Genomic DNA, 13,901 nt, shown 5'->3' with positions numbered 1-13,901 from the left:
ATAAGTGGTAGTCAAATATTTTTGAACGATAGTTAATGTATATACGTATATACATATTTCATTTTTGTTTTCATGAGTATTTATAAATAATTATTTATTATCTTCTATACGTATTTTATTTAAGTTTTTTTTTTAATGAATATTGTTGCAAATCATCATTCTATATATATATTGATTTGTTTTGTTATTATTAAATGAAAATCCATTGATCTTAATAAATATGTTATAAATGTAATAATAGAATCTTGTTTAAAAAGAGGAGAAAATAATATTTAAAATAATTCAGTAAAACCGCGTTAGGTTCTTATTTAAAATAATATTTAAACAATTTATCGAGTTTCGCTATATATTTCTTGTTATCGAACGAATAAAAATAGCATATTAATTAGATATCGTATATTATTATCATTTTGTCGATTTAATAGTAAAGATCTATTTACGTATAATACTTAATTATGTATATTTAAATATTATTTTTCTAAATGTTTATAAAAATATAAAAAATATACAATATTTTTCATTATAGTTCAATTATATAACAAAGTTTATGATTATTTCAATATCTTTCGCTATTAAATCGACATTGTGTTCAAATGTAATTTAAAATCGATTTGAAAAATTTACTTCATAAAAGAATTACAGGATTACAAGAAAGAAAGAAAAAAGAGAGAGAGAGAGAGAGAGAGAGAGAGAGATATTGACAGAAATTCTAGAATCTAAGAATTTAATTAAAATTCCCCCTCTTTTTTTTTTTAAATTCTTAACGTTTAAAAGTTTTGTTTAAACGTGTATAATAAAATCGATAAAAAATAGCAAATTTTTATGTTAAATATTTTTCTCGAATGGATACTTTCAGTATTCACAGAATTTCAAAGATATTCTGTAATAAATGAATGTCTTTAAATAATAATACGCTAAAAACTGTAATATTTAATATATTTAATATAGTTACATTAAATTTTTTCGTAAAACAAACGAACGTGTGTATTTCTTTATCATAAATTTCAAATTTAGCGGTGTCTAAGTTTCGCAAAACATCCGATTAGTGGCGCTCGTGTTCACTCCTTTAAAAAACATAGCTGCGCCCTTGTTGCATCGTTTTAACATTAAGGTTAGAAAAATGGTACAAATGAAAATATTTGTAAAGAATTGTGCACGTTATTACATCAGTAATAATATAACCGCAGTAATTAGATATATTCAAAGAAGAAAAGAAAACCTTTTATTTACTTGAGTTTAAATATAATTTTATAAATTTGAATGTAAACATTATCATTCTTAATGTGTTTGAAACTCATTCTAATAATTTATGTTGTTTATCCATGAATATTATTGCATTCATAAAACTGAAGAAATATGAATGGGAAAAGAGGTACGAAATTAAAACATACTTATTAAGGGAAATGAATATTTTCTATTTCTAATCTTTCTATAATATTTCCTTTCAGATTCTTCATACTTTTTGTCAATGAGAGTAACACTATCAAAGTGAAGAAGAAAAGTAATAGAACTAAGGAAAGTCTATAAACTTATCTATTAAGAAAACAAGGTAGGAATTTCTTATTCTGATCTAGGTATAGTAATTACTTAATTTTATGATTTAAGGAATATGTGAATGATCATAAATTATTATTTGAAAAAATGTAAAAGTACTTATAACACAACGACAACTTCCTTACCAAATATGAATCTTTTATTATTATTCAGTTTAATGCTTGTTGATGACACAGATAGATGCAAAATGAAAAATTGCTATTATATTCCATTGCTATAACTACATTTTGTCTATTATTATAAAATTAGTTGAATTTAAACAAGAGAATAATACACCGTGGCAAAAGAAAATGCTTTTTGTACTAACTAAAATAAAAATATTGTTATTAGTACGATTCATTTAAGAATAAATAAATAGAATGTTCTTACTCCGGAAAATACTTGATGCGATGCTATAAAGAAACCTCCAATTGAGAGTGCACATTCCATTTTGCCTCTTAAAATTATAAACAACAGTATTTTTTGAGTTTTTATAGAAAGCATATAGAATGGAACTTGACATCTGTAAAAAAAAAGTTTTAATTGATATAAAAAATACATAATAGTGAATTGCTTAATAATTAGACTATACTTTATATAAATTTGATAAATATTTGTTAACTCTTTCGCTCTTGTACACTCCAACAAGAACATAACTTATAAAACTTTTTAAATGTGCTATTTAAAGATGATGTTTAAAATTTGTTTCTTGTCGATACGAAAAAAACTCAGATACCTTGTATATAGACCTTTTGAAATAAAAGAGTTAATATGTGTATTCTTTTAAAAGTTACTTTAGAAATTCAATATTTAACAAATCTTACAATTCATAGTAAGCAGTATTGCTATGATTAATAATCTTTTGTCCCATATAAAAATTAATATATGCTATAAATATAGAAACAATAAGGTAGGAACAACACTCGATTATTCCCCCTGTTTTCTGTGATACCGAAGATAATTTAAATATCTACAAGAAAATTAATGAAATATATAAATATATTGTATCACACTTGTTTTTTTCTTTGTCATGTTTCCTACTTACGTAAAATCGACAACTTACATTAATAAAATCCAATATTATAAGGATCATCACAAGGAAAGAACATAATAAGTAATTTATTTTCGTGAAATAACTTATCAGATCAACAAACCTTGAACAATACAAAATTTGATTTATTATCGTATATAACAAAAAAAAAAATTAAAATGTATAATATCTTAATTATATTTGACTTACTCCGTGACTCTTTTATAACGGTTGATTATGTCAACTATCCAATCGAATTCTTTCCAAGAACTTTTATTATTCACATCTTCTACATTATTATATATGTTGTTATTTAAAAATGGTTGTCGTAATTTAAGTCTGAATAAAATGTAGTCAAAAAAAGAATTTTCTCTTAACTTTTGTAATAATATTTTAAATATAAGTCAAGATTATATATTTTGACATTAAACATCATACCCGATAACACTAAATTGACAACACGCGTTTTGAATTAATGTCAAATATAATGAATTCCACACATTCGTAATATTCATAGGTATATAAAGTGCTATTATTTGATAAAGAAGAAAACTATAATATAGTGGTCCTGGGTTTGAAACATTATTAACTGGTAGGGGTAATGTTACGACAGCATTATCTACGCTTCCAAAGTGGTAGATAAATACGCTTAAAATAGATGGAAATATAGTTGCTATAACAAACAGATTGGTGATACCTAAAATAATTAATATAACATGATATTCATCGAAATATCATATTTTTTTATTTCTATTATCATATATTATTATAAATATAATATATGTAATATGTATTAGAAAAATTAATACATTTTTGTAATAATGTTTACCCGTAAAAAAATACGTATAGATTTTGGTTTGTTTTGTATACTTTTCAAAAATGTTCAATTCATCCTCGTCGGATATCGATGCGTAAGTAGATTTAAAATAAGCGTACATTAATTTTATCTACAAATAAAATGTTAACGTTTTAAATTGTCTTTCTCTTTCATTAGATTTTATATTATTATCACGAAAAATAATACGAACGGTTATAAATCTATAATAAGTTGTATAGTATGTACACAGGAAACACATAGCAGCTATCATATTTTGCAGAATTTTGATAGCCGAGTGCAAGCTAGTACCAATTGATATATAAAATTGATAAAACTGAAATATAAAAGAAACAAAAAAAAGAAATTAATTAATATAATTAAGAAAAAGTAATTGAAATATTCTTTATATACGTGTACCTGTTGCACAATTATAGGTAATAAGTAAAACGTCACAAGGAAAATTTGTAATAACTGATCATTCGAACTTTGATACGGACGTAAACCCATCAGTAACTGAACAAGTCGTTTTGAAAAAAGAAAATGTTGTTCAAAATAGATTAAACCATTTACCGACATCGTGTACGGATTCTCCTTTTATAATAATTATTATGAAATCAAATCTCATTCTTCTATTTCACCCGGTTTCAAATCTTTTATTATAATCGGTGGTGAATAGCACGAGTTATCAAAAATTAATATGAAAATATAAGTGCAGTTATTAGAATAAAAATCGATACAAGCTATAATATCAAAAATTATCTCTCGATCAGTTTTTAATATCATTTCATTATACATATAGGTATGAAAACAGGTGATAATTCTCAGCAATTAAATAAGAAGTTGCGAGAGGGTGGTATACTTCTACTACTATAATAAATTTCCAATAGCATGCGCAGAAGGGTCGATGTTGATTGCTATTTTTCTCAGTTACTTGTTGGATTACAGAACGAGCAGTTGTACAGTTCATAAAATGTTCAATTTAAACGACAAAGAGTTTAATTTATTAAATAATATCGTTCATCGCGTATGTTGCACACACACATATATATAATATTTGTAATATTATTTGTCCTCGTATAAAGTAAGTATCATAGTTACGTTTTCTAATTTATTATTGAGTGAACACAATAGCTGTAAAAAATACAATCGGTCGGAATATTTTAAATGACTAATTATTAGAAAGTGTACAATTCTTGATATTGTAGAAAAGAAAAATTCTTAAACTCAACTCTTGGTGTCCGAATATTACACAGTCATCTGTATATATAAATGATTTTCTATATGACGTATTATATTTTTTCTAATTTTATTTAAAAATTAAAAATGAAATAAAGAAAAATTGAAGTTTACGATATTTTTTCTCATAATTTTTAATATTAATCATAATACTACTACATTTCCAATTATCAATTTGTTTTTGTCATTACAGTAATAAATAAATTTCATATATTAACTGTCGTATATTGTTGTTATTACAGTTACAGCATATTATAATATACCATTGCAAATGAAAACGCTCTTTGGACTAACTGAAATAATAAATCTGTTGTTAATATAATTAAAAACAAAAAATTTGAGATAACAATTATTATTTATAATAATTGTTACAAACTTCGGAAAATATTTCATGGGATGCCACGAATATACCACCGATTGAAATTTCACATGGTCTCATGCTTCTTGCTATAACGAATAACAATAATTTTTGTGTTTTTATGGAAAGAACGTAAAATGGAACTTGACATCTGTAAACAAATAAGCAAAGGTAAAACCTAAAAATTGGACTTTTATTTTAATACCAAAATATAATTGATGATTCATCAATTTAGTGATCTTTTAAATAAATATCATTGAAAATATCTTATTAAAATTCGTATTTTTTCTTTTTTTCTTTTTTTCTTATACATTCGTAAGATCTTACAATTCTTCGACAGTTGCATTGTTATGATCAATAAGCATTTGTCCAAAATAAAAATTAGCGTATATAGTTAATATAGAACCAACAATGATAATGAAGCATTCAAACATTCCATTTGTATTTTTCAATATTACCGATAATTGCAATATCTACAAACAAATATTTTATTTAACAGTAAGACATTAATAAAAAAATAAAATACAAAATATTTCTTAAAACGTGACATCAATATACACAACCACGAATAATACTAAAATATTAAATATTCATTATATTTTATATGAACTTACATAAATAAGATCAAAGATGATGAGTATCATTGCAAATGAAATTTCAACCAAGTAAACTATTTTGGACAAATGGTTTGTCAAATCTACAAATCTTACAACAAAGAATGAACAAGTTAAATTATATACATATTATAGAAAGAACACAATAAATTAATTGATACAAACTTTGTGATTCTTTTATAACGTTTTATTACATCAACAATCCATTCCCATTCTTCTTGATGTGTTTTATTGTACCAAATTTCATTCTCACATTTCTGTTCATTAAATGGTTGACGTATTTTGAAACTACAATGAATATATATAGAAAAAATAATTTTTTCATGATAATATATTATAATTACAGAAAAATACATATCTATTATAACACGTGTATTATAATTAAAAAAAAAAACAACATACATTATAATACTAAATTGAATGCACGCGTGTTGTATTACTACCAAATACGTTGAATAGCATGCGCTACATATCGTTAATAATACAAAGATTGCTATTACTTGATAAATAAGCAAACTGTAATACAATAAACCACCATTAAAAATGTTATTAACGGGAAGAGGCAAAGTTAATTTTACGTTGTCTAAAAATCCCAAAATGTGTAAGAAAACACTTAAAATACTTGGCATCGTTAAGGAAATAGCATAAAGGTAACAGAAACCTAAAAAAAAAAAAAAATAAAAAAAATAAATAAATGTCAATACAATTTATTTGCAATAATAATTATTTTCGAGATTTACCTACCAACGATAATAATTGTGAATAATTTATTTTGTTTCGTGTATTTGTTTAAAATGAATAATTCTTTTTGGCTTGATAATTGTTCATAATCACGTTTAATATAATTGTCCAATTTTTGTACCTAAAAACGAAATATAATCCTTTCTCGTTGTTAAATATATTTTTTTTATGTATATATATATAAATATTAATGAAATATTAATTTTAATCGAAATGAGAGACACGAACTGTGGTGAAACGAAAGTAAACAGCGCTGTATGTACAAATAATACACAGTGCACTTATCATCTTTTGCAGCAAATTGAAGTTTGATGCCAATTTAATGTTCGCATTAAAAAGTTGATAAAACTGAAAATATTTGAAATTGTATGATGTACAAATTATACATGGAATTGTTAAAAAATAATTCAAATATACGCGATAGTATCGAGAGAATACTTTTTCATAGAAATATTTAAATATTTCTTGATGATTTTATATCAAAATTCTCATAGGAAAAACGTGTATACTATTCTTTGTCATATTTGTGTTATTTAATATTATTAAAATATTTACCTGATGCAGAATCATTGGTAATACATAAACAGATACAGTACAACATCGAAATAATTGATCATATGAGCTTTGATTAGATTTTAATCCCATTATAAGTTGTACTAATCGATTGGAATAAAGAAAATGTTGCTTGTAATAACTCGAACCTTTCAAAGACATAATGATGAATCTTACGTTTTCTCTTTCAAAGTTAACACAACACGTTTCATGTTTTCCCTTATTTCTTTTTCCTTTTCTTCTTTTTATTCTTTATTATGTATTACGCATTTTAATAAGACATTATTACAGTTATATAATAGACCTATTTGTCAAACAGTTATATATAAGAAAATAGTATCGTAATAATTAAATATAAGTCTTGCGTGTATGGTCTTCCCCTATGATATTATGGTATTGACGAACACTCAATCAAAAGAAAATAAAGTTTATTTGATATGTATAAACAGGTGGTTGTTTCCAACCATATAAAACGAGGGTTGTTATATATCTCCTTCTTTTCTTTCTTTTTCTTACTATGCAAGAACTTGCGCAGAAGTGTCCTGCTAACAGGGATTCTTGTCAGTTAATATTCAGCCGGTGTACAGTACACAGATACTTTGAAAATAATAACGTATGATAGAAAACACAAAATTTATTGATATAAACAGTATAAGGTGGTACAGTTATTTTCAATCAGTAATATGAATACCGTACACATTTCTTCGTATAACACAGTGAATTGTTTTCTTCAAGAAACTTTGTGTTTGTATGAATATTTTTAATATACCGGGGGGTAGGGTGTTTTGTAATATAATGTGCAACAAGAGACCCCGTTTTAGAAGTTTAATTTTGTTTTGATAATCCAAGTTTCACGTATAAAATAATTATTATTAGAAGAAAAGAAATGAATGAAATTTTGATACACCGTATATATGTTCCAAGCACTATATATTTTTTCAATGACTACTACGTATTTAATACAATGAAATATTTTGTTGGGTTTTTTATTTTTTATTATTTTTTTTTGTATTTTCAAAATATCACGGTTCACAAATACGTCATACTATAATACACCGTGGCAAATGAAAATGCTTTTTGTATTATCTGAAACAATAATTATTATTCTTCGTTAAAATATAAATAAAAAAAAAAAAAAAGAATTAGTCGAACAATGAATTGCTTACTGCGGCAAAAACTCTGTGAGATGCTACAAATATATTACCGATCGAAATCTCGCATGGTTGTACACTTCTTGTTAATAACAATAATAACAATTTTTGAGTTTTTATGGATAAAGTATAAAACGGAATATTGCATCTGAAAAAATACCATATTTATCTCTTTTCAAAAGCACGTAAATTGTTTGATATACATTTTCTATTTGTGAACGTACATTTTTTGAGCACATATGTTATAATGTTCATTAGGAATGAATCATTGGCATAACAAATACTTACAATTCTATGAAAGCTGCATTACTATGATTAGTAAGCAATTGTCCAATGTAAAAAGTAATGTAAAGTGTAAAAATAAATCCTACGGTGAAAGTGATGCCTTCTATTATATCTCTTATATTAAGTAATACGGAAAATAATTGGAACACCTTAAAAATAATTAAATAACAATGAAATATATATATATATATATATTAGATTATAATAATTACAATACTTACATATAGAAAATTAAGTATAACGAGTAGCATCGATACACAAACGGCTATTAAGTAAGTCATATTGGAAAATTTATTTATTAAATTGATGAGCCTTAATATAAAAAGAATAAAAAATTGAAAAAATTAAATTTATTAATAAAAACAAAAAACAAAAAATAAAAAGAAAAATAATGTTACACTAACTCTTTTACTCTATTATAACATGTTATTATGTCAATCAACCATTCTCGTTCTTGTTGTGGTGTTCTACAACACCAAGCATTTTCTATATGAATTGGATTATCTTCAAATGGTCTACGTACTTTTTCCCTGCAATTAACGTGTAAAATAATAATATTTCAATGATTCTAAAGAATATTTGTAAAATATAAATTATTCTTTTTTTATTTATTTATATTTACTTGAGAGTTTTTAATCTACGTCATATTATTTTTTAAGTAAGACACTTACATAAATATTTTGAATTGAGCACAAATGTGTTGTATAATTGCCCAATAACCTGAATAGATAATAATACCAATTGTTATTAAGACAAAGAATACTATTATTTGATAAATAAGCAAATTGTAATATAGAAATCCTGCATGGGAGATATTGTTAATGGGAAAAGGTAATGTTAAATGAATATCTTCTAATGTTCCAAAAATATGTTGGAAAACGTTGTAAATACTTGGTGATGTTAAAAGTATAAAATAAAAGTAAAAGAAACCTGTAAAAAAAAATAGAACGAAATATTATACATTTATTTGAAATTATTACGTCGTTTATGGTGATTGTTTTTTTTTTTCATTGCAGCTTACCAATTAGAAAACTCGTATATAATTTGCATTGATTTAAATATTTGTCCATAATATTTAATTCCTTTTCGTTCATCAATAATTTGTAATCCAACTTAATGTGAGATATTATTAATTTTATCTAAAAATAATATACTTTAATATGAAATATTGGTTAGAATAAAAAAAAAAAACAGAAAAGACACTAATGAATTGTGTAATAAATGCAACAAATATACGAACCATTAATAATTTCAAATAAATTGTAGAATAACAATACAGAATGTACAAAGCAAGTATCATTGGCTTGAGTACTTTCATAATCGATTGCAGCTTCATCTCTAACACGTACATTTGATAAAACTAAAAAAGAAAATATTAATTCATTTCTTTTTTTGTTGAAAATTATATTATAAATATTTGTCGATATTTGTTATTTGAATGGAAAGAAAAGAAAAAACATGTAATATAATATTACAATCTTACTGAGACAATTTTGTGTATTATTATATTTAAATAAAAGACGAAAACATTTACCTGATACACTATTATTGGAGATGCGAAAACAAAAATTCCACACAATGAGACCAACATACTCGTGGAACTTTCATGAGTATGATTTCCCAAAAGAAAAAGAACTAAACGATTTGAAAAAATAAAATGTTGTTCGTAATAACTAATACCTCTTGTAAACATCGCGATAAGGGATAATCTTGTATTAACAACTGCAAAGAAATGACTAACAAACTCTAGTCACCCTATTTTTTTCTTTCTTATCATTAAACATTCTAATTTGTCCTTAATTACAATAATCGTCTAATGTTTTCTAAAATATTCATACGCTCATAAGAGTACACGAGTAGAATATCACGTAAAGTTAAAATGTTGCTTTGTTCCCTTTTTTTTCTTTTTTGTATAATTATGGTATCGAACAATATTGAATATATGGGGTAAAGTTTTCACACATTAGTTCGAAAACATCTGGTATTGTTCCCAAGAATGTAAAAGAAGGGTGATATGTCTACGATTACTTTTTTCATTTTTAAAAAATATGAGGCAGAAGGGTTGATCAATTGCAACCTCTTTTTTAGTCGATATCCGTCCGTTGTAAAAGATACTCCTTTCAAGAATTAACGCGTATTTATTTTAACACATTAACAAAATGTATATTTAAATAATAAAATATAATCAAATATAAATATATAGATTCTATATGTACATATTATTTAAAAAATGTATTTTCATGAAATTTTTCAAATTGAAAATAACGCCAATTCACGTCATCGGTCGCGAATGTGTTAATAAGATTTATACTTAATCCGATCATATTCATATATTTGAAATTTGTTATTATTATCTTTGAAAACATTGATGATGTGTATATTTTGTTTCTTATTAGAATTTCTCTTTCTTCACATTGTTATTATATTTCTCTGATTTTAGGGAATGTTTACAAATAAGAACACAACCTTCATGTATTTATTGGTTTGAATTCGTCTAATATAGTTGTGTTAAGCTACGTATGAAATTTCCTTTAAATTTCGTTAAAATATAACCGTGTGTATGTGTGTGTGTGTGTGTGTGTGTTAACTGTTAAGAAATTAAAGAAGACAAAGTTTTCGTAATAATTATTAACGTTTTCGCGTATCAAACATTCGTTCGGTTTATTCGTAATTATTGAAATAATGAAAACCTGAAAACATTTGATCTTTGAAGAAAAGAAGAAAAAGAAGGAACTTTGGAAAATTGAGGGATAGATATAATAACGTTTTGCGTTGGATAAAAGTTGGATAAAAGTTGGATAAAAGTTGGAAAAAAGATAAAATCATTGAGAAAATAGTGAAATTTGCTGAGGAAGAAAAAAAATGACGGAGGAAATACATCTTAGGCATTGTATATTTTATGAATTTCAACTTGGAACAGATTTTAAAACTGCTACGAAAAACATTAAAAAGTCGCTTGGTGATAATGCTATTGATGAAATTCGATGTAGAAAATGGTATAACAAATTTTGCAATGGTAACTTTTCATTAGATGATAATAGTGTTGACGAAGAGGAAGAAAATGAACATAATTGTATTAAAATTAAACATTTGTCAACAATCCAAAAAGAGCGGGCTATTGCATTTTATCAAAGTATGAAATATTATATTGATACAATAGGAGTATTTAATTTTCATAATCAAAGACGTAAAATAGCCCAATATCTGACAACCCTTTTTGAAAATAAACAAATTTTACGAAATATTGTGGTATTAGATGAATTGTGTGTATCTTATTTCACTCTGCAAAAAGTAAACGTAAATGAAGGAACACCCTATTTACCAGAATGGAAAATATGCACAAAACTGAACACCACGATTATATCTTTTTGGTGGAATTTCCGAGGCTACCTTCACTTTGAGCCATTACCAAAATATAAAATTTTAACCAATGAATTTTATTCCAAACAAGTTGATAAACTTTATCAAATGTTATTGCTTAAAGAACCTCAACCGATTCTTAGTAGACGGGTACTTCTTCAGCATGACATTGATCGGCTATATACTACAGAGATACTTGAAAAATTAAACAAATTGGGATTTTTTATTATTCCTCAGCCTTTAAACTCTCCTGACTTTAATAGTTCTAGCTTTTGTTTGCTCCCCGATTTAAAGAAACGATTTGAAAACAAACTATTTGCCAGTGAAGAATTATTAATGATATCTATTATCGATTTTTTGGATTGTCAAAAAGAAAAATTTTATTCTAGCGGAATTGAAAATCTTAAAAATGTATGGAGGAATGTATATTTAAATTATGGTCAACATTGAATACAACAATGTTTATTTTATTTCTCTAAGAAGTATATATATATATATATTCATGATTTGTATAAATCGTATAAATATCGTTGCACCATTTCCCCATTTACTTATTTATCTTTCGTATTATTATACATCAAAATACCCCATTAAGTTATATCCTTTTATTTATGAATTATAATAATGATTTTGTGTGTGCGTATATGTTCGTATCTATAATTTAACACTATTTTACTATTAGCGAAACATTTATTGTATTTATTATGGAAACACACAGTGTCTTTTTTATATTCTCCAAAAAAATATTATATACATTATTATATATTTTAAAAATCATCATTGGTTAGCGTCAGGGTTAATTATGATAAAAAAAGATTACAGATTTACATAGGTTCTACTAATTATACATTTCTGTTTTAAAATAACATTTTTAATATTATTTTTCATAGATTAGTGTGATATTAACAAATTCGCGACCGATGAGGTAAATTCACGTCTTTTCAAGTTCTATTTCTATATATATATCTACATGTATAATATTTCAATAATATCAATTTATATTTATATATTTATATATAGAATATATACAAAAATCATTGGTTTTTTTTTTTGTTTTTGTTTTTTTTCGATTTATCACACTAATCAGAAATTTTACATTTTATTTTTACTCGACTTATCCGAAAGATCTGTAATACAGAATGCTAAATAAATTCAGCACAATAATAACAAGTGCTTTATTATTTACCTATAAAGCAAGTATATACAAATTAGAAGCATATTTTTATTGTAAGAAACACACAATTGTAACATTGATATTTCAAAACGTATTTTATCATTTTTTGTATCCTTGCTTTAACGATATATGTTTGCACCAATCAGATAGAAATTAGTTTTATAAGAAAATTTTATTTTTACTTATGTTTATACAATCTCCATATTTGATATAGGATACAACACAAAATAATTTACTTGTAAAATTACAAAAAAAACAATAAAAACATCACTGAAAATTAACAAACAATATGAATATTTCTGTAAATTATGTGTTTTATTAATTGTTTATATTTATGAATAATAAACTCGTGCTCGCTGGCAAGAAAATAAAGTCTTCAAAAATAAAAATCAAAACTATTTGCAATCTTACAACAAGAATATAGTTTGGTAAAAATGTTGTTAAAGATACAAAAAAAATTAACAATCCTAAATTACAACGTCGGATTACGTCCATTATTTATTTATGTTAAACGTTAATCACCCCATCTAGCTATAATCTAATTACAATCAACATCATAAAAAATGTTATTTAAATTATGTATGTATAAAATATCTATATATAAAATATGAATGACGCTTCTCAAATTCCATCAAGAATACATTTTCATCAAATTCTCTTCATATTCAAGCAAAGTACACAAAGTTCATTATCAAGAGATAAGGATTTGTTCCTAAAATGATTGAAAGTTTTATCATTATTAAATAAAATAGTTCTATTAGGTGGTTCGGAAAGTCGAAAGTCGTTTTTCTTTTGTAAAAATGATGACAATTTTGGCTACGAGGTTAAACCTAAACCTTTCAAGTGGTCATAAATATAGTTGAATTTGATAAATTGAACCTCTCATCGCGATCTCATGTGTTACTATTTGTCGGTTTGCATCAACTAATGCAACCATTATTGCGTCAGCAAAAAACGAAACGACTACTTTCCGCACCACCTAATATAAATAAAATAGTTATCAAGAAAATGTCATCAAACCTATTAAGTTAATCTTTCAAGTCAATAGAA

At 24.7% G+C, this 13,901-nt stretch overlaps 1 protein-coding gene across 2 annotated transcripts; it reads left to right on the top strand.

Moving 5' to 3' along the window:
* Window positions 1–117: 117 nt before the first annotated feature.
* Window positions 118–12,667, top strand: LOC107072535 (histone-lysine N-methyltransferase SETMAR-like). Of its 2 annotated transcripts, none has more exons than XM_089179683.1 (4): window positions 118–1,372; window positions 1,449–1,549; window positions 4,859–5,145; window positions 5,935–12,667. In XM_089179683.1, the coding sequence occupies exon 4, from the start codon at window positions 11,180–11,182 to the stop codon at window positions 12,125–12,127; it is 948 nt and encodes a 315-aa protein (XP_089035809.1). In that variant the 5' UTR covers window positions 118–1,372; window positions 1,449–1,549; window positions 4,859–5,145; window positions 5,935–11,179; the 3' UTR covers window positions 12,128–12,667. The 2 variants fall into 2 exon arrangements, with proteins under 2 accessions (XP_089035809.1, XP_089035808.1); XM_089179682.1 differs by having other exon boundaries at window positions 163–1,372; window positions 1,449–4,461.
* Window positions 12,668–13,901: the final 1,234 nt, after the last annotated feature.

This window comes from Polistes dominula, unplaced genomic scaffold (assembly GCF_049000335.1).
Source record: "Polistes dominula isolate Pdom_NZ unplaced genomic scaffold, Pdom_raw_medaka contig_27, whole genome shotgun sequence".
NCBI classification, from domain to species: Eukaryota; Metazoa; Arthropoda; class Insecta; order Hymenoptera; family Vespidae; genus Polistes; species Polistes dominula.
Note: the sequence above shows the minus strand (reverse complement) of the source record. Positions and strands in the feature narration are given on the sequence as shown.